Source organism: Ciona intestinalis, chromosome 3 (genome assembly GCF_000224145.3).
Source record: "Ciona intestinalis chromosome 3, KH, whole genome shotgun sequence".
NCBI lineage: Eukaryota > Metazoa > Chordata > Ascidiacea > Phlebobranchia > Cionidae > Ciona > Ciona intestinalis.
Window position 1 is genome coordinate 6019591 of NC_020168.2, and position 24037 is coordinate 6043627.

The 24037-nt window shown below is 34.6% G+C and overlaps 4 protein-coding genes and 2 non-coding genes across 6 annotated transcripts; 4 read left to right on the plus strand and 2 right to left on the minus strand.

Annotated features, from left to right (window-relative positions):
- Positions 1-881: 881 nt before the first annotated feature.
- Positions 882-953, plus strand: trnae-cuc. The gene has a single exon. It is a non-coding gene; the product is annotated as a tRNA-Glu (tRNA).
- A 164-nt stretch (positions 954-1117) lies between these two features.
- Positions 1118-1189, minus strand: trnag-ucc. Its single transcript has one exon. It is a non-coding gene; the product is annotated as a tRNA-Gly (tRNA).
- A 106-nt stretch (positions 1190-1295) lies between these two features.
- On the plus strand, positions 1296-16839 carry LOC101242609. Its single transcript, XM_026833682.1, has 29 exons — positions 1296-1742; positions 2283-2369; positions 2603-2690; positions 2956-3170; positions 3401-3504; positions 3627-3867; positions 4129-4271; positions 4560-4787; positions 5222-5425; positions 5831-6113; positions 6446-6499; positions 6821-7098; positions 7877-8040; positions 8398-8610; positions 8966-9128; positions 9690-10361; positions 10733-10866; positions 11151-11328; positions 11727-11889; positions 12343-12593; positions 13002-13142; positions 13409-13608; positions 13882-14159; positions 14561-14782; positions 15043-15174; positions 15371-15571; positions 15706-15927; positions 16118-16340; positions 16452-16839. The coding sequence occupies exons 1-29, from the start codon at positions 1535-1537 to the stop codon at positions 16837-16839; spliced, it is 6078 nt and encodes a 2025-aa protein (XP_026689483.1). The 5' UTR covers positions 1296-1534.
- A 30-nt stretch (positions 16840-16869) lies between these two features.
- Positions 16870-19212, minus strand: LOC100187046 (glucosamine 6-phosphate N-acetyltransferase-like). Its single transcript, XM_002129201.5, has 5 exons — positions 18979-19212; positions 18819-18881; positions 18150-18292; positions 17633-17694; positions 16870-17333 (listed from the first exon to the last, which is right to left on the minus strand). Exons 1-5 carry the CDS (start codon positions 19139-19141, stop codon positions 17186-17188), a joined length of 579 nt encoding a protein of 192 aa, XP_002129237.3. The 5' UTR covers positions 19142-19212; the 3' UTR covers positions 16870-17185.
- Positions 19213-20295: 1083 nt separating this feature from the next.
- LOC100184651 (E-selectin-like) lies at positions 20296-22390 on the plus strand. Its single transcript, XM_026833801.1, has 5 exons — positions 20296-20480; positions 21060-21278; positions 21456-21674; positions 22040-22147; positions 22214-22390. Exons 1-5 carry the CDS (start codon positions 20402-20404, stop codon positions 22378-22380), a joined length of 792 nt encoding a protein of 263 aa, XP_026689602.1. The 5' UTR covers positions 20296-20401; the 3' UTR covers positions 22381-22390.
- LOC108949319 (delta and Notch-like epidermal growth factor-related receptor) lies at positions 22385-24037 on the plus strand. Its single transcript, XM_026833802.1, has 7 exons — positions 22385-22490; positions 22728-22835; positions 22899-23258; positions 23314-23457; positions 23515-23605; positions 23662-23714; positions 23783-24037. The coding sequence occupies exons 3-7, from the start codon at positions 22961-22963 to the stop codon at positions 23881-23883; spliced, it is 687 nt and encodes a 228-aa protein (XP_026689603.1). The 5' UTR covers positions 22385-22490; positions 22728-22835; positions 22899-22960; the 3' UTR covers positions 23884-24037.

Sequence of the window (24037 nt, forward strand, 5' to 3'; positions counted from 1 at the left end):
GAAAATATTTAGAGCTACAAAGTTAAGTGCTGTGCCGTTTAAACTCATGTTAAGTAACTTATTGTATTACAAATAGGTTTACACCGTCACGTTACGAAGTGGAAAAGTGCTTTTATTCACGAGTCATACACCCGGCAAGAACAAACCATTATGGAGAATAATTATTACCCAACAAATGAGAAAGGAACTCAAAGTTCTTTCCATGGTACAGTTATTGAGTTAAGGGCAGGCGAAGAAATATGGGTTCATGTGCAAATGGATCCGGACAGTTTACTGAAAAGGGAGCAGGACACATCCAATTTCTTTGGAGTTCATATGGTTTCTTAAAGTATATAAGTTAAGTGGACAAGAATAACTGTTCGGTAAAAAGTAATGGAAGTAGGACAAACACGCACAACAGTAGTAGATGAGGTTTTTGGTTCAGTTGATACGCCGCTGTCATACATATGCCAAAAAAATCGCCACTGTTGAATGCCAAAAAAATCGCCACTATCACATACGAGGTTTACTAATTAAGTAGATATCACCTATGCACTTATATTAAGTTTCTATTAAACATGTTCATTGCAAATAGTTTTGTAACCACTGTTTTATAATAAAAAATAAAAGGAAAACAGCATCATGTGAGTGGATTTTGGAACTGCCTGAATTGCACAACAACATTGTGATAATCGCATATACTGTTTTAAACAGGTGTTTATTACGCAATAAAGTTGAAATAAGTTACATTTTTCTTGCAATTTTCACAACAGTTCCCTATCTAAAAGAAATTATATTGGCTTAAAACTGCAAAAATTTTTGATAATTTACAAAAACAACAAAGGCGAGTGGACGCGCCGCTCTACGTTTAGGATCTTGATTTCGCATCATGGTTGTCGTAGTCCCAGGTGGTCTAGTGGTTAGGATTCGTGGCTCTCACCCACGCGGCCCGGGTTCGATTCCCGGTCTGGGAACATATTTTTATGCAGCTTTATTTTTGTCGTAATCTTTTCTAAAAGACACGTTTGGGAAAATGTAAAGGAGCGAGATACCATCATTTTTAATGCCCCGACACTTTATCACATCTTTATTAAATATATATTCGCAAATCTAAAATAGAGCGGCATTTTAGAAAAATTGCGTCGACCGGGAGTCGAACCCGGAACTAGTGCTTGGAAGGCACCAATGCTAACCGTTACACCATCGACGCTACGATGCCCAACGCCATTCTAACCCAGATAGTACCTTAATGTGTATGGTAGTCTTGCATGTGGCGCAAAATGCGGTAGTCTTGCAGCTAGCGCAAAAAAAACATAACACATACTCGCATTTTACTTTTAAAAATTGAACTATACTACATCGTATATATATTGAACTTTACATGACCTTGCCTTTGTTTGATAACAACGTCATTTATGTGGATTTTATCATTTTTATTACATAGGACAGGGAATATTCAACCTGTTTAAAAACTATACGTTTTTTGTGACGATGTTTATATATTTGATACAATGTCAGTGCGTTGTAATTTCAATACCGGTTTACAAAAAATGTAATGATGAATGCAGTCGACCCAAAATGTAAACCATGGGCGACAGCAAAAGAAGAACTACGAATTCTATCAGATGAAAATACTAGCCCAAGACGAAGCGACCATTCGTTGTGTTTAAACCATGGCTTCCACCAACAAGCGACCTATGCATTCAACGATCCGATTAGGTGTCTTGCTTTTAGAAGTAATTCTGTGAGGGAGGAGTTTTTGAGTGAGTATTGGAAGGGATAAGTTTTCAATATATCGTATTTAAAATGCCCTCGACAAAATTCGATATGCAACGAAACGCTGTTTTGTTTCATTTTCCTTTAGTGAATTTCCTTTTTTTCAAAGCTGTTTCGACCATATATTTTGGTACTAGTAAGTATTCGCTGTAAATTACATTTCTGACGTAACTACAAAAAGTTTTTGGGGGAGTTCCCCTACGATGAACCACAAAAGTTTTCTTTATCGTTTGGTGAAGTCCTGATGGTCAAGTCATATAAAAGTTCAAAACGAAAATGGATTATAATGAATAGGGTAGCAATAGGTTCAAATCTGCTCTTCCTAATATGTGTCGGGTAATGCAACGGTTTGTAGTTTATATGCTAATCGACTGAAAATGTTTCTTTTGCCGTTTGGTTTGGTTTATATGGGAACTGTAGTTTTACGAATACATTAGTGCCAGTTATATTTTATAAATAAAAAAAAAATGTTGTGTTGTCGCCTAATAGTTGTACCCATGCGTTGATAAACTCATTGATAATTGCAGTTAACCATGGAACAGGACCTGGGAATGTTTTACACCTTCGCATGTTTTCTAAAGGAGGGGAGACAAGCACAGATGGTGGAACTAATTGTAAGCACCATCTGCATCCCATAGATGGATTGTTATTTTGATACAAGAGCCACATAGATATAGCTTTATTACTGCATTAGTGCTTACTGCTTATTATGGTTAAACACAGACAGTTTTAATGTTCATTTTTTGCAGTTTTGCCTGGGCTTGTTGGGCCAACTTTGACTTAGGCACTGGATATAATATTACTTGTTGTTTTAATATTTTTTTTTATTACTTTACATTGTGTACAGCATTATACAAAGAAGCTGAAAGTTATACAAACCGATTTCCAATTTCTTGCCCCCCCTTACAGCACATTGTATGGGTCCCAAAACACAGGTGAAATATATTCAAATATATTACAATGTTGTAACAATACATTTATGCTGTGTTATGTTCATTAGGGTTGAGCATCATTCATTAGGTTTTCATTATTATTTGCTTCAAATGGCTTTTGTGTTTTTTGTGAGTCAATTCTATTCTTTGTATATTTTTTCAAAAATCTATTTCAAAATCTAAACCAGTGTCTTACAATTTCTCTGTATTCCTCTCTTTAAACCAGTGTCTTACAATTTTATTTTTATTTTTTTTATTACTTTCCAAGGCTATTTGTGGGAATTAGTAGTGATAAAAACCTCAGAGTTTTTTCGGACACTATACACCGATGCCAGGTGATTTCTGCCCCCACAGTTTGTGCAATGCCTGTTATTTCTATGGTTTATCTTCCGGAAACTGACGAGGTGGTGACAGGAGGCATCGGTGTAATACAACCATGGAAAATTCGAATATCTACTGGATTGAAATCAACACCAGTTGAAGGTGTTTTGTTTTATACATTTGGTTGTTTGTTGCTGAAGAATTTTTGTGAAGTTTTAGTTTCTCCTTCAAATTTTGTATATAATATGTAACAAAATAAATGACCTCACCTGCACAATTGAGCAAACAAATAGTTATAAAAACATAAAACAAAGACTTTCTTACCAAAATTATGTTTACGGCCTCACCTAGTTGTTGTTTTAAAAATTGAGTTTCTGATATTTATTACCTAGGAGATGATGTGATTAAACCTAAGCGCAAATCAAGTGTTGATTTGAATGGAATGCCCCAAGCAAGCGATAATACAAGTTATGGACATGGTCTACAGATGCTACAGGTAAAATATTTAGGAAATTTTATTTTTAAAATATTGTATACCAACTGTAGTTTTATCGGAGTTACTTGCTGTGCCTAACATACAAATAGAGATTTTTTTATATGATTTCTGTTATCATGCAGGCAGTTGCTCCTTATTCATGTGATATTCGTCGTGATGACTGGGTGCATCATATGAGAGTGTATCATGGTCGTGGGGTTGTTGATAAACGACCATTGTTGGTTGCAGTATGCCATGATGCTGTGATTGCAATAAATTATCTAAATAAGAAGCAAATATGGGTTGTGAGACTTAACAATCCAGGAATCACAATTTCTCAACCAGAAAAATTGAAAAAGAAAGAAAAAAAGAGTCTCTTGTCATGTAACTATGTTTTGTAGTTTCTTAAACATTACTCACTAGTGGTGTGTAACAATAAACCTTTGTAAATAAATATACACTGTTTTAAACAGGTGTTTAATACATTTACATGTGATTTGTAATGTTTGTTTAATGTGAAAAAACTCTGCACTGGTTATGTATGTTAAATGTATCTCTGCAAATACGAAAATAACTTCTATACAATTGCATATACTTGTATGTATTTGTGTGTACTCTTATTAAACACCTTGTTTAAACTCATAGTTGAGCATCGTATGGAAGGTAGCCACTACAGCAAAGGATATGTGGTCCATGGTCATGTTTCATTGACCAGATGTGAATTCTTTCCAAGGTTTGGTTACTTTATATCCGGTGGTGCGGAAGGCTCCATAAGGATCATGCACATGGTGGGTGCATGTGTTTAAAGGTGTTCAGTTTAGATAGGAAACTAAGTCATAACACAACTATAGCCTACTTTGTATAATCTAAACAAAACATTTTCAAAATCTTTAGTTTTTGGGGTAGTGCAATACTGGCTTAAATCCCCTGATGGGACTAGAAACTGATTCTTATACTTTAAACCTATTTTGCAAAAACGACGTTAAATTAGAAAGCTGCTTATTTTTAAACAGTCTTATTTTTGTGTGTTTAAATCAAAATATTCCGTGTTCATGCGATTTTTAATCTTTGTCCAGGTCAACTTTGGTTTGGTGACAATATTACGTGGACATAGAGGTTCTATAACAGGATTGGTTGCACATAGACATCATCCGTTGCTCATTAGCGCCTCTACTGACGGATCAATAAGAATGTGGTGTCTTGAGACTTTTAAATTAACGCAACGATTGGACACTGGACAGAAAATTGAAAACTTATGTCTCAGTAATGATTCCAACATTATTTACTATCACAGTAAACAGAAGGTGTGTAGGTATGATGCTGTGATAGAATGGTTAAAGTTTTTCTTGTAATTGTAGTGTAGACGTAGAGGTTTAAAGCCCAATTCCTACATATATGTCTATGAGCAAAATACCGAACAATAATTAAACAAATCTAGAGGTCACTAATGGGCTGTTCAAGTAAACAGCCATAGTAAAACATGCAAAATAACATTCATCTTATATTGCATACTTGGAAACTCACAATCTGGCATGAGGTGTTAGAAACTATGTTAAAATAAAGGGAAGCTAAAATTCTGTGTATTTTTCAGTAATAATCATGATGAACTACAATATAGTCATGCCAGTAACTTACAACTACAAAATACTTTATGCTTAAACATATCCCTAAAGTTATGGCATACAACCATAAACTGCAACTGCAACATACTCTAATCAACACATTTCCATTTAAACAGATTTCTTTATATCGTCTCACCAACATTTATTCCCTCTTTTCTGTCTTACATTCATCCGCAACTAAACTTATGCGCGTGGAGGGAAATCCCAAGCTGGGAATTCCCGGTAAGGTGCTTGCTGCGTTGGAAGATGGATCGGTGGCGGTACTTTCCCCAATCACAGGACTTTTATTAACCATGATTTATCCAATGACATCTTTCCAGGTAAGGTTGTGCTTGTTTTATGTCATGTTTAAATATAAGATGTAAATGTGCCATTGCCACAATGGAAGTCATTTGGATTTGGATTTTTTCACATAATAAGTTACTTGTTACATCTATTAGGCATTGAAAAAACTTTTAGTTTTTTTTAATGTTGATTTTGATTGTAACAATACACTTTACTAGGATTAAATTTTCTGTATCACTTATTAATGACCATACAAGGTAATAAAAGTTTTAGAAAACTGCGCTTGCTAGAAGTTAACCTTGTTATTGTGTTGTTTAACATATCTTGACCACTCTTTATAACTGTGTCTTCATACCTTTGTACTTAGAGTTACAAACTTGCTAATTGTATCCAAAAATACCTTTCAATGAATTTAGTTTGTTTAAAATTCCCTACGACAGGTGTTAACAGACATTGCTTACGATGTTTTACAAAACCTTGCTTACATAAAGCTGCAAAGTGGTTCAGTAATGCAATGTGAATGTTCCACAAACCCATGTTGTCCCATGAAAATATATTCCCCATGTATTCAATATGATGATGATGTCAGTAGTTTGACTTCAGTTTGCATCAGAATTAAGCAGCATTGCTCAATGAATGCTGTGTTCGCTGGGCTCAGGAATGGACAGATTTCACTTTTACACCCAAACACATTACACATGCCAACACTGCAGGCACATAATGGTAAGTACGAGTATATACTGTTCCTTAGGTTATTATATTTCCAAGCGATACATGGTACAACTTATCGTGTATTTCTCAGTAAAAGATGCAGTTTGATTTAATGTATTTTAATTGGTATAGTATGGTGGGGGAAGACGGGACACCCTTAGCACATAATATCTAAATATCCTAATCGTTTTTTTAACAATTAACAACGGTTTATTGGAGTCGTAAGGATACAGTTTCATATTTCTTTGAATGTTCTTTGTTTACTACAAAATGGGACGAGAAAATGTAATGAAAACATGTCCCATCTTCCCCTACCCTACTGTATATTACTTTTATGAATACAGGATTTGTTCGATTCATTGAAAGCATTGCAAGAGATGACTCAGTGGGTATACAAGGTATTTATAAATATTTAATTTATTATAAGCCATTAAATTGTGTTTTATTATAAAACTCAACTGTAATCATTTAAAATGATTAATCTTATCTATATGTCCTACTTCCCAGCACTAATTGCTGTGGGTTAATTGCTTTAATCTAATGGTTATCTAAAGTGGCAGTCACACTTAAAACAGTGAACAAATCACATAAAAAGTTACATAAGTAAAGCTGAAGTGGGCACGAAGTGCGTGAAACAGAACACTCAAATCGAAACAACTGTTGTTTCCCTACCATGCTAGGATAAATAATTCACACTCATTCATTTATTTATTCATCAGAAGAACCATGGTGTACAGATGTTCTTGTTAGTGTTGGATTAAGCAGTGTTCGTACGTGGATCGTTGATATTCAAGCTTCAAACAGTAACAATCACATTGAATGGTTCCTCCACTTACAACCTCAACATAAGGTGCAACTTCCACCACTGATGTTGAAACCTGTGCTGCTTACTGTGCTCAAAAATCGACTTTGTGTTTCGACGAATGAAAATCAGATTCTTGTTTTATCGCTGTCACAATCTCCATCAGGAGAGGTGAATGCTGCTGCAAAACAAAAGGTAATAGTTTTTTTTATTTTGGAAATGCTCTTGAGTGTTCTGATCCTGACCTGCAGGTTCTAAGATACCAATCTGAGCTTATAAGCTATAGTACCTTGAATAAAATCTTGTCTTCAGCGATGGGGTTGCATTGTAACCAAAGGATACTGGGTTTGATGCTTGATACTGATACCATTGACAGTAGGGATGCACATTACAGAATAATTAGGTATTCTAGGATATCCTAGAATACTTTATTTCGAATCTAGAATTTCGAATCTTTTTATATTTAAAGGAAAAAATAATTTTACCCACATAAGTCAGTTTCTTGACTCTTTCATAGTAGCCTTATTGGATCATGAGCTGTAAAATGATCAAAAATTGTACCATTGGGTAGTTTTTGCTTCATGAAACATATAGCAGGCTATGAAAAGACGTTGCGAAACGTATACTCTTGAAAGTCCCACAAGCACAAAATTTTTATTTTCAAAATTATTAAGTTTCAAAAATTGTTAATATAGTTTATGAGATGACGTGTGATGATGTCATTAAACAGAATACCAAATCTCATAATTAGATTCGAATACAAATGGATTCGAAATTCTGTAATGCGCATCCCTAATTGACAGCATACGTTTTATTGCGAAAGACACTGGAGGTTTATTGGTCCAACCTAGTGGTTACTCATTAGATGAAGCACCCTGGGCAGTAATGTGCTAATTCCCGAGTTCTAAATCTGAGATCCCATAACATGTAAGCTATAGTACCTCACCTACATAGAATAAAATCTTCTCTTTAGAATGAAGTTGGATCGCTTACCGACGACCAGACATTGTTAAAACTCCACCATACAGATGATGATCACGTCACCAGAATAACAGCTTTACAAAGCTCAATAAAACTTAATTGTTTTGCAAGTTCAAGTGAGGATGGTTATGTTAAGATATGGGACGAGGAAAACAGGTATTGAAACTACATATGTCATTTTTCTGGAGATCATAAATTTAATAGTTAAGTTAGATATTGTAGTTTTTTTTTTAAAACCTAAATACTTGTTTTAAATAGTAAAGGCCTCAGTATAAATTACTCTATATTGAACAAAAACATAACTTGTATTATTTGTGCTTAGAAATAAACTAAAAAATGTGAGATGAAAAAAGCAATAAAAAACTACTTTAATTACCCCCAAAATAGCGCAAACCCTAAATTATAAAATAAACTAAAAATATATGATAGATGCAGGCTAAAAATACCTAAATCTGCATTCAGATAAGACAAACCCAAAACTTAACTGATTAAATTAAAAAAGTTGTTTTACAGATTGCTACGCGAGATGTGTTTCACCCCACATCATGTTACAGCTCTCTGTTTTGTTAATGGTCGTGACCTCCTTGTAGCTTTGGGTGGCAAAATATGTTTGGTTGACTGCACAACATACTTGACTAGGAACCTGATACAAGAGAGGGATTTGCTTCAAGTTCAGTTTCACGACGATCAGGTTGAATCAGCAATTCCTTATGATGATAATATCAAGTAAATATAAGTTTTTTGCTTGTAAAAGTTGAATGATTTTGACTTCACATTACCATACTGCATTCTTGTTTTCTTATAAATACACTTTGTTGCTATTAGAAATTGTTTTTCATCTGAACTTGGTAACATTTTACTCTGATCTGCTATAACCAGTATTTTAAAGGTAATGTTAAAATAAAAAGGCAATTTAAATCATAAATAAGCAAAATCTTAAGTCTTCTGCAGTCACTCTAGTTTAAGTCATGTGATTTGTAGTGTTTTTTTAGTTTAAGTCCTGTGTTTTCTATTAAAATTCCATTTTTTGACATTTACTATTAAAAAACTAGTATGGATTAATGATGTTTCTATATAAAAGGGCGGTCTTCAAAATTGAAGACCTTCCAGTTGTTCCACTGGAGGCGCTACAGAGGGTGCTTATGTCTGATATAGAAACAGACAGTGTGACGCGACAATTGATCATTGATGGAATGAGAAAACCTCGACGGCAGATGGAGGGGACTGGCTTGGTGAAACCAAAGGTGAAAAGTTATTGTATGTTTGTTGTTTCATTTTGTTTATGTGTGTTCAGCCCTCAAGTTCAAGTTTGGCACCTGCAACTGCAGCGTGTTTGTAATGACTGTCACTTTGTTACTAGTTCCTTTTTTTCCTTTTGTATTAACTAACCTTATCTTCACTAATGTATCCGTATGGATAAATTAAATTATGTTAAGATTGTACGAAGTTACCACATTAAGTTATTACATTACCACATTACATCTGGAAAATGTGTGGTTTATCGTTATGTGGGTTGTTTCAAATGAGTGTTACTTATTTGTTATTGCGAGGTGGCAACTTTAGAAGGTGTTAGACGTGTGTTTTGTATCTTTTAAATGAATATATTTTATTTTTATTATGTGAAGTATATCAGATTTTTAATGATCTTCTTGCGGAGCATATCAGATTTATTGCTTATGTTACAATGTATCTGGAGACTACAGGAGTGTAATACGTACACAAATCCTATGTAATAAATGGTTTTACATTTTTATCTAGTTCATTTACTTTTAATGTGCGTTTATTTATTAATATCTTGCAAAAAGCTCCAAAAGATCATGCTAGCGTTCAGAAAAGCAAAAGAAAAAGATGCGTTGGAGATGAAAGAGAAGGAGAAAAACATTGCGTGCGAGAAGGCAGCTGGCAAAGACGAGAAATCAGAAAACATTCGAAGTTCTGGAGAGAAAATTTGTATGGGGGTTACAGTGATGGATGCTGAGGTGACAGATAGAGAAGCATCCTTGAATGCATTGGTAGATCATAAGGGAGATGAAATCATTGAAACTCATACAGAGTTTAAAACTGAAGTTACTGAACCTACACAGTTATTGAATGAAGTGGAAAACATTGGTGGTGGAACTTGTTTAGTTGAGGATAAGAAAATACCAATTGCACCGGACGGGTATATTCCAAATTCAGTGGTTCGTCAATTTGTTCGTCCTCCTACTCCCGAGTTTACGACCATGGATGAATGGAAGTTGAAAGCTCTTCCTCCTTGCGCCCCGCCTCCAGAAGAGGAGTCTGTTTCTTCTGAATGTTATCATGAATCAGAATCCACCTCCATTCATCTGGACCTAGATTTCAGCGTCTCGTTTTCGGATGTTTTGTCTTTGGATGACCCGAGTGCGGCCAGCTCAAGTGAAGAAGAGCATTTAGGAGGAGGAAATCTACCATCTCTTGCTCGCAAAGGAGGAGGGAAGGATGCAGCAACAAAAAAGGTAAAAACAGTGACGATTCATGACCTAAAACGGGTGTGTAGATGACACAAATCAACTGATGAATTAAAACAGTGTGTAACTTTTATTTTTGGGCAACAAAAAGGTAAAAATTTATTTTGTTTGTACAGTACTAATAACTGTTTCTGGACAGTTAAAACATTTCTTATCAACGCTATTAAATAAAATCAGAATTTGTAGCCACGAAAACTGGAACAAATGTATGTATACTTGCCAGTATGATATAGGGTACACAGTATGATTATTCTAGGCCTACTTATCATCGGTGCTTGTTGAATACACGTACTTATAACTAAACGTCTGGTTTTTTTGTCACAAACAATTTTCACTAAATTTATTTTACCACCTTTTAGATTATGTTTTTTGAGGGAATTCAACAAAGAACAGACGTTTTTGAAGATGAGCGGCAACCTGCTGTGCGATTCAGAGAAAATCAAAATTTTGCAGGAAAAAGTAAAACAACTGGAGTACCAACCAGGACTTCAAGGTTGTTTTAGAAATATGTATAAATTTTTTTGTAGGTTGGATTAACTTTTTGGTTATTTTTTTTCTGATGTTTTTTCTTGTTGTCATTATCTCACTTTGTAAGGAAAAAAAAGTTTTAATCCAATCAATTGGTTGGACTAGATTTTTGTCTGTTACGTTTTTCAAGCATCAGACCCTTATTGAATATTTCTTTACAGAAGAATCGTTTAATTCTATAAGCAGCAGATCAGGGTCAGATTCGCAAAATTGGTGACAAAGAAATAAGTTTTATTGTTTCCTTTGTAGGTCTGATTTGTCAGCAAATGTTCGCTCGTCTGAAGTTCAACAAATTGTCTCCGCTAATCTGAACTCAAGATCCGCTGCAAATAAACAGATAGCAATGAAAGAGAAATTGATGCAGCAACGATCTGCAGCCGTGGAGAAAGCAAAGTTAAATGCGGTCAAAATTCACCCACTTTTAAAGGTGAATATTTTATGGGTTTATTGTAACTTATTTTATCCTCGCATGACCTGGAAAACGACAGTCATTATAACACAGGTGTTTTGTTTCATACACCCGCAGTGCTTGGGACTGAAATGTAGAAAAAAAATTCACAGTATTTGTGGAATACAAAAATAGCTTAAAAATACAAGTAAAACATGTAACATCTTTAAAGTCCTTTGGGAATGTTTTATATAAATATGAACACATGGTATTAAAAAGAAATGGCCACAGAACAATAAAGAAAATATCAAACCATATGTTATACATAATCCTCTATTTTCCACATAAGGCAGGGGTATGGCAGGGTACCTCTAGTTTAAGTTTCTGAGTTGGTCGATTAATCTAGATGTCTTAATAATACAACATCCATGCTACAGTCAATCACATCTGCTCCATGGTTCCGTAAAAAACTTGACGTGATATCACCCGATACTGTAGTTCATGCTTTACTTGAGGTGGGTGACACCGTGAGGGTTTTCGCTCACGAAAAATCCTGTGAAAATCTACTGTCCATTGTCCAGGAGTTTGACATCAAAGAAAGTAAGATTTAGATAAAGTTTAAAAAGTAAAACTAATTTTAGATTTTTTAATAATTTAAAGAAAAAAATTATTATGTGTAAGGGCATTTTTAGAAGTTATAACATAGGTTACTTATTTTACCCAGTAGCTGTTTATAAGTTATCACGTGATTTTTGTAAAGGTTATTTTAAAGTGTATGTTTGGCCGACTCTTAGGTTAACACATTGGTGTCCTGGATTGAAGCAATTGCCGTTCGGTGTCTTTTCCAAGGACGCATGTGCGAGCACTTTAACCAATGTGACACAATACGAATTCTGCATTTGAACTTTATGTTATGAATAGAAGGGTATCTTAAAAGAAAATAATTTAAAGTCATTATTTACATCTGCAAATTCAAAGCCAACAAAATAAAGAGTTAATAGGTTGAGGTTTAGTGAGTAAAATTTATGTTATGAGCTGTACTTTATTTGCTAGGTGGTGGCAAAGAGCACCTTTCCCCCGAGTGCCTCACCAAGATTCAAACTTTCATTTCCAAGTTTCTCCGGCCATCATATGAAAAAGATAATGAAATTGCTAATCACGTGAATCGCATACCACTTGTTCATAATGCATTAGATGCCGTTATATCTGGTGTACCATCCAACTCAGACATACAGCGTGAATTATATCGTTTGATAGCAGATGATGATGAAGGTGTGAGAGAAAAAGTTAAACTCATATTGGAGGTAATGATAAGTTGTCCATTCCGGTGCTTCCCGAACTTTTTTGCTCGCGACCCCTTTTAATCTGCTAAAAAAATTTGCAATGCTTTATAGTTAATATTTTAATGTATACAGTACTTTGTGTAAATTTGGTATACTACCAATAAACATTACTGTTCGTTACGCGATTTCCAGTTTGAAAAGCCCTGGTCTGTTTAATAGAGAAATCACAAATGTATAAAATACTTTGGGAAGTAGTAAGAGTTTGGCGTACAAAAAATTCCGTGTGTGGCATACCAAAAGAGTCTAATACAAGTAGCAAAATCACTGTATAGAAATTTTTATTTAACATTAAAAAGGCATAACATTGTGGTGTCTGTTTGTTTTTATCCAAGTGTGCACAATAAATAAAGTTGTCGTTAATTTGTTCAGGTGAAATTCGGAATTAATTCATGGGACAAATTAAAGGAAGAACTGAGTGTGCTAGCTGGTGGACAGGTCGTTCAAAGTTCTGAAGATTTGTTTCAAATGAATCAACAAGTGTTAGACAACATGGAAGAACGACTTAAAAAGGCTGGTTAAATATACGGTTTTAACACCAGTTAGTCCAAAAAATGAGAATAAGATAGAAGTGATTCATCTTATGTTGGTAAAATTTATATTATTTTAAAAACCCATTTTATATTTATATTATCATGTATTCCTGGTAGCAAAAACAGTGGATTGAAACATATTTTAACTTTTTTTATAATATATTATATTTTAACTAATTAATTGTATTATATTTTACTAAGTAACATATTTTAACTATTTTCTTTACTAATTGGAAAATGTTCCAGGGGTCAGTAACATTGGCGGCAGCACCACTGGTAGCTGACAAATTCGGTCTTGAAATTATACCAGATCTTGTCAGTGAGACATCATTCCTTACACTGAATCGCCACAGAAGCTCAAGCATTTTCTCGCAGCAAATAAAATCTCAGTCTTCAGTTAAGGGAGTAAATTCAAAAGTGAAAAGTTTAGACAAGATGACACAAAGGTGCTCAGTCTGGTAGCAGTAAGGTTAAATAGTGAAACAGATAATGAAATAGAGATGGAACATATAATACTCCTTTAAGGTTTTTTTTATTAAAAGCTATGGTGTATCTTATTCCTCGGGTTGGTAAAATTTTAAATGTTAAAAAATTAATTACACCTAAACTTTTTAACTAGTAATTTTCTTTATTTCTTAATATTATTAACTATTAATTTTCAGTTCAATCATTTATTTCATTCTCACATTCACTAAAAAATAGAGTTCTGTTTCTTATAGGTCTGTTCAGTTTAAATATGCACGGAAGCAAAGTAACAAGCAATCTGCAATTGTTGATTTGAACAACTTTCCAATGCCAACATATGATGAACCCCAACCCCCTACCACTAAACCTGAGATACCATGGAGAAAATCAATACCAAAGAAATCTCTCAAAAGACGGAAAATGGCCGGACTAATTCGAATGATGACTCCTGCTGCTCCTACTTCTGTGCCGAGAAGATCCTCTATTCGAGAGACGAGGAGTAATTTTACTTTGAAAAGCTTGTCAAGTGCTGGTAAGTGGAGTCTACAATATAAAAAAAATTTAGTACATTTCATGGTAACAAGATACTAATTTTTGTCGATTTAATTTCCTTTTTAAATTATTTTAGGCGTATATTAACTGTTGTTGTCTGGTACAAATAAATTAATACCAAAACAATTTCCAGAAATTTTGCCTTGCCTAATTCACAGCTATATATTTGTAAACTGTCTTGGGTTTAGTTGGACCCATGATAAATGTTGTGTTCTTGGGTTTGTTTTGAGACGCCAAATTGTAGAATGAAAACTAAGGCGAGCACACACGTATTAATAGAGAACTTAATTAAACCACCTATCCACGGATAATGAATTGATGTAGTTTAGGCGACACAGTCTTTAAAAAGTGTTTATTCAAGTATATTGTGTTGTTTTGCAGATCCACCAAGTGAGTCTGGAGACTCAATCAAAGAAAAGATGCCATTTCAATTTATTCTTCCCCCAATACCACAGAAAACTTTCAACCCAGATATTTTTGTTGATCAACCGAAAAAGACGAAACAAAAATCGGCTGCCAGAGAGCATGTTGCTTTACCAAAGATTGCGCAACAAAAATTGCCCAAGTTTCACCAAAGTAAAACTAAAACAGATGCCATTAGTGGTGAGCCAGATATTACAGTTTAAATTAAAGCCTGCAGTAAAAATATCCTTTGTTAGAATGCATGATAAGACAGTATCTGAGTTCATAGCAAGTCTTACTATAGTTCAGATTTAGGTTAAACAGATTATATAAAAATACAGACTATAATATTGCATGATAGGACAGTATGTTCTTTAGTAGAGAGTTAGTCTGCCTGTTGTATTCAACAAACTGTTTACAGTAAAACCCCGATTTAAGGTTAAAACTAGTCAATTTATCAGCACTAGCGATGTCTGCAACAAGATTAAGAAGTGAAGTTGGTAGTGATGATTTTCTAAATGTAATTTTGCCAGAACCAAGTGGTATTTCAGAACATGCCCTCTCAGAAGTTGATGTTGGATCCGAAAAACTTGGTAAATGGGGGATTGCATTGTGTTTATTTACACAGCTTTTGTGAAGTGGGTTCACAGAGTGTGGGCTTCTAGGATTGTGGTTTTTATATTGAATTAGCGCAAACCATAATAGATACTTAAGCTTGTGTGAGTGGAGTTATCCACTTACTAACATTCTGCTAGAAATCTTTATAAAACAACAATTTAAAAATCTTAGAAAACGAGAACTTGACTACGTCCAATCTTATGCAAATAGAGGATTCAACAACAGAAGAGATTTCATTTCTAGATGAACAGCTCAATCCACCTTCCACCTCTGGTATCTTCTCAGAGGAACAAGTATATAAAATCATAGACAGTTCTAGCTCAGATGTTGAGTTTAAAACACAGAGTTCAGTGACGAGTGTTGAACAACAAGGTAGAGAAAATGCAAAATAACAAAGTTGGTTTGAATGTGAACTAAAAATAGGTGTAGTTAAAACAAATCAGATATAATACATTCTACCTGGCATGAAATCGAGTAAAGAATTTTTTTAGATTCAAATATTTCAGATCATGTTTTGACGATGATGGATAATTGGCCTAGTGTAGCTGAAGAAAAATCAGAATGTTTAAAAGATAGTTTTGTGCATTTACCAAATATTGGTGAAGTTGGTGATTCTGGATTCGTTGAATCCGATGCCAAATCTGTTAAAAATAAAAGACAAAGCAACATTAAAGGTGAAAGTTGGAACTGGAGACAATCCATTCAGAGACTAAAGGAAATACGAAGTGGTGAGAATGGCTTTTAATGTACTTAAAACACTAGTTTTAATGGCTGTGTTTTTTCTACCCTGCACAATTTTTATGCTATTATGCATTTTTTAACTCTTCGTTATTGTATTATTTTTTGGCACTTTTATAAGAAATTTTGAAAGATCAACTTTACTATACATGTAGCTTAATTAACAAATATTGCTTAAAGGTAAAACCAAAGACAAGTTTGCTGTGAAGTTAGTGGAGGCACAACAGCCACAAGAAAATAAAACAAATCATCTGCTGTTACAGACATCTCTTCCACCGGGTGAAAGAGTGGTTTCTAATTTCATTGTTACCAAACAAAGTCTCAATGATAAACCAATATATATATGTCCCTTGCCTGCTAGGACTGGTGCACATGCATGCGCCAAAACTGAAGGAGATTGCAGGTAACATATCTAAGGTAGCGTATAATGTAATTGTTTGGATATTTTTTATTTATCCCGGTTGGTATATTTTTTTATTATTCAAACCAACTGTTTGAATTATTATTTATTTAGTTACGGAATTGTGCAACTTCGGTGGCAAAATGGTTTGTCAAAACAAGCGTCACCTTCCCGGAAATCGACACCAATGACAGCTAATACGGACACTGAACGGGAATGTTGTTTAAGTTCAACTCGTTATGAGGTCGACTCTTTTCCATACAGCAACAACATATCTTGCGTTGTTACACACAAAGCTAATACTTCTGGTTGTCCTACCAACGTTTTACGGAGCAAAAAACTTCGCAAACTGCTTTTACTTCAGCGAAACAGACAGAAAAATTTGTTTCCTACGGTTTTTCCCAGCTCAGGCGTTGTGCTGAGTCAGAACGACTGCGGCAAAAAGTTTATACACCTCAAACTGCCTAGATGTGGAATCGACCGAAACCCTTTGCCCTCGTAACATCTTACATCAACTTAGCCTGAAACAATATGTGGCTTCATCTGTTTTATTAAATAAACACAACATTTTGACAGCATTGAACAAAAGTTGTACAGACATGTATAATATATAACCACAACATGGATTATTGTCAGGTGTCTTGAGCATGTTTGATTGTCAAAAATAACAGAAGTGTAAATTCACATGAAAAAGCAACATGTGCAAAACCTAAATAAGAAATGCGTAATTAAGTCTGGATAATTTCTACATTAGAGCATGAATAGGAATTACCATGATGGTTTATAAACATGAAAGGTCTAGATAAATATTTCTTTACATCGAACATTTCCTAAAAAATCTTAAGCATTTAATCCCTAAATCGTAACTGCATAAACTTTTCAGGGTCCTCTTTGTAACCAAAAATCTCATAAAAAGCGATGTTATCCATTTTGCATTCAAGAGTTGTTTTGTAACATTTAAGCGACCTGCTCAGCTCTGTAATTATTCCAAGGATCCTAAAAAGAATAATTTTTTTGGGTGATTAAAATATATATTTTTATTGAAGATTTTATAGAAGACTAAATAACATCCAAAAATAATTTCCTTTACAATGTTTAAAACTGCACTATTGAAAACTACTATCATACACAGTGACCTATTTAAAACAGTGACCTAAATCAGTTGGTGGATTAAGAATAACCAATTTTACACAAATTGCTGCATATATTATACTATTAACCTTAAAGGGCTGCAGAATTTTTAAGAAATTAAAGGGGTCACATCCCTGTTTAAATTATATTAATCAATTACTTACAACTTTCCGAGCTGTCGTCCTCTGTATTCTGAGTCAACAACAACTTCTTCAACCCTCCCCCTCTACAAATATATGGCATAAACATTTCACTCTCATTGTGAAAATAGTAGCCACTTGATAAATGCGTAGGTGTGTACATAGTGTCTCACTGAGTTATGCAACAAAACAAATATGCCATGTAGCCTAGCACTATACTCTTACTTTAGTTGGAATTTTTTTTCGTAAAACCAGTTAAACAAAAATTTTATAAAATCAGTCAAACAGATAATTTCAAACAAAACTTTGTGTGTAAGGCACTGAAAGACACCGAAAGTCTATTGAGCAAAACCTATCAAGACAAATTAACAAGGATTAATCTGCATATGCAAAACATATTTTTCTCTATGATACAGATCCACAAACAAAAAAAATAAAACTATTCTTTATTATAATATATTCCTTTTTGTAAAAAAAACACTTAAATATTGTTTTTCAAAGATTATACTTTTCAATGTAGGTCACACAGCAACATACTTACCAATGCACAAGAATGTATGAACTTTTGTTCAATTTCTAAAGTTCCTGTACCAATTATCTTTCCTCCTTTTCCATTGTCAACCTGAGTGTCTTCCACAACAATGGGATAATAGAAGCCAGCTTTTTTCATGGCTTCAAATCGTGCTATATAAATATATATATATAATATACATATTTTTTTTTGTAAATAGAATAACGTTTTAATACGAAATTAAACTGGTATTAGAAGTGGCTTTAAATTGTGCTATATAATTTTTTTGTGAGAAGAATATAGAATTTAGCTTTTTAATACAAATTTTAACTGGTATTAGAAATATAAGAGTAAAGGTATCTTTTGGGGATTTTGATATAAATGATAAATTTTAATGTGTAATTTTAAATACATTTCCTACTTAAAGCAATAAGTTAGTATTTTCTATTAACTAATTTACAATTGAAGACCCCTGTACACAGTAATTTAAGGGCATGTAACAATCGAGTAAAGAATCGCCCCCCCTTCGCCATTTGTTAACCCCTAACAACCAACCTCTAACACTTTTTACCAGCCTAATCTGTAATGTACCATAGAATTTTCACTAGTATCTAAGAAACTCTGAGCACATTTGAATAAATGAAGGAATTCATTCACATCTACAACTATATATTTGTTTTCATTTACAAAACAACTCACCAGTAAAGGCTGCCTGATCAACTTCCCCAACTTTAGTTAGTTGGGCCAGAACATCGGTGTAACCTGAATTAAATAACCTTTGGATTACCACCAGGCAAAAAAGTAATGTCGTTCTGTAATTTAAAAAAAAAAAAGTTTTTTGTAGAGGTTCATAACTAACCTTTTTCAAAATCGTCTGCAGCCAAAGGTCTGATAACTATTCCAGGTTCTGGGTTCGTCGGGGTTTGCTTGTCATCTTTAAATGAGATTCCATATTTTGTTAAATTCACATCTTGCAGCAACGCAGCATCAAACATGAAGTTTGAAGTTTTGTCAGAAGGCATTCTAGTTAATTTGAACCAAACAAGAAAACTGAAAACAAGTACAGTAGCTTCTAAGATGTTAAATAAAGAAAACTGTTGAAAATTCACATACGTTACGTCACACGTGTACATTTCCAAATCGGGGGTTTCCCGGTTTAATATTTTTAAGAATTTAGATTGCGCCTTGGGTGGCTTTGATTCTCAAAACGAACTTAGCTGGGAGAACCTCTTATAAATGGAGAATTCCCTATGACTAAGTGATACCATACAAATCTATACACGTGTATCCATGACCTATATTTTGGTAATGTCGACTATGGTGGCGACCAGCGAACTCGTATATAATCATGTATAGTAGGGTGGTGGAAGATGGGACACCTGTTAGCACATAATATCTAAATATCCTTAACGTTTTTTAAACAATTAACAAAAATCTATGGGAGTCGTGAGGATACGGTGTTATAATTCTTTAATTGTTCTTTGTTTACTCCCAAATAGGACGAGAAAATGGAATGAAAAGGTGTCCCATCTTCCTCCAGCCTACTATATATCGGTAGCAGACTCTGTCACCCCCTCCGTATATAAACGGCTCTGATCGATACTGTGAGTGTCTAACCTAAAATCAACTTTTAAATGTGTTTATATGCGCCCTTATGGTTCAATCACCAACAAAATAACTTGTGACGATTTAGGTTTAGGTCTGACTAAATTAAACAATCAAAATTTGTTGTTTGTTACTCTGCAGTATGTTTATATCGACGACGTAGGTAACTAATATAAGTTTATGTGCATGCTTTTGCAACTTCAGCAGTTTATGCAGAAGTCTGAATCGCATGCACCCGTTACCGTGCAAAATTTTATATTGGGCAGTGGGAAGATAGGACACCTTTTTATTTTATTTTCTCGTTCCATTTTGTAGTGAACAAAGAACATTCACAAAATTATAAACCTCTGTCTTCACGACTCCCATTGACCGTTGTTAATTCTTTAAAACTCAGGATATTTGAATATTATGTGCTAAAGGTGTTCCATCTCCCCCCACCCTACTATACAAAGTGGGTAAATACGTGTTTACTAAAGTCCGTGTGCTTACAACATCCACATGCTGTTCTGGTTTCCTGCAAAAATAAGAACATTGCGTATTACACCATCCAAGAGGAACTTTAGTTAGTGCGGTAGCTATTCTTGAATGTCCTCAGCCAACTTCCGGGTTTATACAACGCGCTTACAAAGTTTGTAAGGTTGTTATAGTTTGTACGAATAATATTAGCGCGAGAAAATATGATACATCCAAGGTCCAGCGTATTCTGTAGCGTACTTATTTGTGTATTAATTGCCGTGCAAAGCACTAAAAGTCAAGGTAAGCATTAAAATATACTTATCTCCGTACGTGCCTTTGTGGCTTCTATTACGCTTTACATTTATTTTTGTTAGTAAAGATTTCTTACATTTTTTTTAGTTTTACTTAATTACACGTCTGACTGAACGTAACTTACTTAATCCTCGCGTGGCTAGAAAACAACATTCGTTTAACACGTTTTTTTGTATCTTTTACCTATCGTGCTAGCATACGAGTTACTATGTTACTTTGTGGGTAACTATTTTTGGGAGTATTTGCTTCTTTTTTATGTATGGCCGATAATTTGAACAATCCATTAGTGACCACTGGGTTGGAGTAATTGTCGTTAGGTGTCTTGCCCAATGACACATGTGCCCACAATGGTAGCAACGACGAGCCTTGAATCCATCGCCTCTGGGTTATAGGCAGGCGCGCTAACCAACTGTGCTATACGGCGCCGATAAATCTAACATCGCCTATAAACCATTCAAATAAACCTATTTAAGTAATAATACTAGAAAAAGGTAAGGATATTAGGTTAGCTTGATTCACAGTTTATTTGCTCTATATGCGTATGTAAACATTTATTCGTTATTTCAGTTAACAGAGCAGTTTACAATGGAAGTGAGATTCTGTTCTTCAACACAAGGAAAACATACGATGCTTCCCAAACTGCATGTCAGCTTATATCTGGTGACTTGGTTATTATAAGAAATAAAGCTTTACAGGATATTATTACTCCTTACTTGGATTCTAACCTTCCATATTGGATCGGACCTTGGGCCACGGGATACTGGATCGGTGGTCGACGTCAAGCAAGTAAATAATATAACATGATTTCCTTCTCAACTTTTACCCGTTTCGTCGTACTGGCCGGACGCGATTGTTACTATATATACTGTGTGTAACCTCATTTTATATAAAGTCAATAAATAAGTAACAAATCTACTACTTAACTTTTACCCATAGGGAAGTGAAGTTTATTTTATCTTTCAGCTGTTACTGATTGGAAATGGAGGGATGGAACTCCATTACCTCAACCTGGATCAGTCGATATTTATCAAAACTGGATTGGTGTCGAACCAAATGGGGCATTAGGAACCACTTGGTGTGCAGCTATGACACCGTTTAATTACATAAACCCCTTCAACAATATTAAAGGAGGATGGTCGGACGATGATTGTACTCGAACAAAGTATTACATCTGTCAACGAGGTATGCTTACAAAGCTTAAACATTAATTGTTTCACACAAAAATGTTGTTTTTACTTAAACAAGTTTTTTTTAATTGATATAAACAACAGCTTATAGTTACGAAACACGGTTACAGCACTGTAGTCAAATCTGCCAACTAAATACATTGTGTAAGCTATCATGACGTAATCCACTATGACGTATAAGCTTTGCCATGACGTATTTTCCGGCACGCGCTTGACTTATATGCCAGGATTTAGGTGTTTAAATACATACATACGAACGAATACATATTTCATAAAGTTATGTCTATTATAAATGGAGGGCCGTTTACTTCTAATATTAGCACAGTACGAACGTCAACTAACCTGTTGCATGTTATATAGATTTGTGTGCAGTGAGACCATGTCAGAATAACGGAACTTGTGTTGCCATGGAAACCATTTACAGATGTGATTGCCCGCCAGGTTATATCGGAGGAAATTGTGAAATAGGTGTGAATGCTGCACTCTTGTGTGCTGCTGGATATATATGTGGTTCTTATTTCCTTTGATTTACAGATTTATGCGCTTTGAATCCTTGTCGGAATGAAGGAACATGCAACAAAATACCGGCGAATTATACGTGTTCATGTGTAAAAGGATTCAGCGGACAAAATTGTGAAAATGGTAAAACTGTTGGCCCGATGAAAATTTATTTAACAATTAACATTCTTACTTCCTGCTAAAAATTTTTGTTTCCCGAATCGTTGTCAAAACAACGGTACTTGTATTCGAAAAACGAATGATTATAAATGCAAATGCGAACCTGGTTATGGAGGGAAAAATTGTCGCATAGGTCAGATTCGTGTATTTTTGGTTCAACAGACACCTTTTTAACTGACCCTATTTTCCACAATTTTATCCGTAGCGTGTTTTAACGACTGTCGTTTTGTGGTCGATTCCCTTTTATTCGTAATTTTTTAAATTTTATTGACTTCGCTATCGTTTTCTGAGAGATACCTAAACAAGTTATGTTATGAAATTGAAAATACGAACACTCTGTTTTTACGATTTATGTTTTCGAATTATATAGACTTTTGTGCTAAGAACCCTTGTCAAAATGGAGGAACGTGCAACAAGGTTAAAATAAATTCTACGTGTTCATGTTTACCTGGATTCAGTGGACGAAGTTGTGAAACAGGTAAGTTTTAAACTGAAGCGAGGTTGGCACAATTCTCTTACAATGTATTTGTTGATAATTCAGAGAAATTTCAATACTTTGGAAACGGTTGTGCAATCCATATTAATAAAATTCCTTCTCAAATAATGTCGTATGAAGAGGCCAAGATACAATGCAACTCACTTCAAGCAGAACTTGCCATCATTAAGTCAAACCAATCGAATGTCATCATTAACCAATACAACCAGCTGTGGATGGATTCCCAACCATTATGGTTGGGAGGTAGAGAGAGCAATTCGTCGTGGAAATGGTTAGATGGTAGCAACGTTGATGGTTTCAATACATCAACTATGACTCACGATGGTTGTTTATCAACTGCTGTAAATGGAAGTTGGTCTGCTGAGAATTGCACCAGAAGAATCGGATATACTTGCGAGAAACTTGGTTGGTTGTTTACTTATTAAATCAACGCATGTCGTATAATTTGATTATTGTTTAGTCAACGGGGGAGATTTATGTTCATCCTCAAAATGTAAAAACGGTGGTAATTGCACGGCGAGCGGATGTCATTTCTACTGCAACTGTCCTCCTGGCTTTGCCGGTTTGATTTGCGAAATATCACCACATGTAGAAAACGGAGCAGGTTGGGTGGAGTTAACATTACTGAAACCATTTTAAACCTATTGCATTGTCGATTTAGGATTAAACTTACTTGTTTACGCAATACCGGGTGGAATCATCGTACTTCTCGCTATTCTTCTGGTTCTGGGGTTATTATGTCACCGACGAAGGTAGAAATCTTAAATTTATAATTTACTGTGTTTGATGTTGAGTTATGTTTTGACAGAGTTTCGCCAAAGAACGCCAAGTCAAATAACACTGAATATGCTGACGTGGCAGGTAAATACAATCTATATGAACCTTTCATTAAGTGAGCACTAAATTAATTGAAGTCACATTCCGTACAGCACCGCCCGAATACGCAGTAATAAAAGACGCACACAGGGTTGTGGCGTATGAAAATGTCCACATTAACCCACAAGTCGTTTTGTACGAAGATATGCGGTAATTTTCAAAGCCGAAAAATGGAACTCTGAATCGCATGCACTCGTTACCATACAAAGTTTTATACATAGTGGGCTGGGGGAAGATTGGACATCCTTTTATTCTTATTTCGTCCCATTTCATAGTAAACAAAAACATGGGAAAGAATTATAAACATC

Bases quoted from the DNA above. Each gene is read 5' to 3' on its own strand.
- LOC101242609 (XM_026833682.1), top strand. From the start codon at position 1,535: ATGATGAATGCAGTCGACCCAAAATGTAAACCATGGGCGACAGCAAAA. The intron at 2,691-2,955 runs GTGAAATATATT...TTACTTTCCAAG, and splicing joins GTATGGGTCCCAAAACACAG to GCTATTTGTGGGAATTAGTA. The intron at 3,868-4,128 runs GTAACTATGTTT...TTAAACTCATAG, and splicing joins AAAAAAGAGTCTCTTGTCAT to TTGAGCATCGTATGGAAGGT.
- LOC100187046 (XM_002129201.5), bottom strand. From the start codon at position 19,141: ATGCCTTCTGACAAAACTTCAAACTTCATGTTTGATGCTGCGTTGCTG. The intron at 17,695-18,149 runs GTAAGTATGTTG...ATATATTTGTAG, and splicing joins TCATACATTCTTGTGCATTG to AGGGGGAGGGTTGAAGAAGT. The intron at 17,334-17,632 runs GTAAGTAATTGA...TATTCTTTTTAG, and splicing joins GGACGACAGCTCGGAAAGTT to GATCCTTGGAATAATTACAG.
- LOC100184651 (XM_026833801.1), top strand. From the start codon at position 20,402: ATGATACATCCAAGGTCCAGCGTATTCTGTAGCGTACTTATTTGTGTA. The intron at 20,481-21,059 runs GTAAGCATTAAA...TCGTTATTTCAG, and splicing joins GCAAAGCACTAAAAGTCAAG to TTAACAGAGCAGTTTACAAT. The intron at 21,279-21,455 runs GTAAATAATATA...TTTATCTTTCAG, and splicing joins CGGTGGTCGACGTCAAGCAA to CTGTTACTGATTGGAAATGG.
- LOC108949319 (XM_026833802.1), top strand. From the start codon at position 22,961: ATGTCGTATGAAGAGGCCAAGATACAATGCAACTCACTTCAAGCAGAA. The intron at 23,458-23,514 runs GTTGGGTGGAGT...TTGTCGATTTAG, and splicing joins ACATGTAGAAAACGGAGCAG to GATTAAACTTACTTGTTTAC. The intron at 23,715-23,782 runs GTAAATACAATC...CATTCCGTACAG, and splicing joins TGAATATGCTGACGTGGCAG to CACCGCCCGAATACGCAGTA.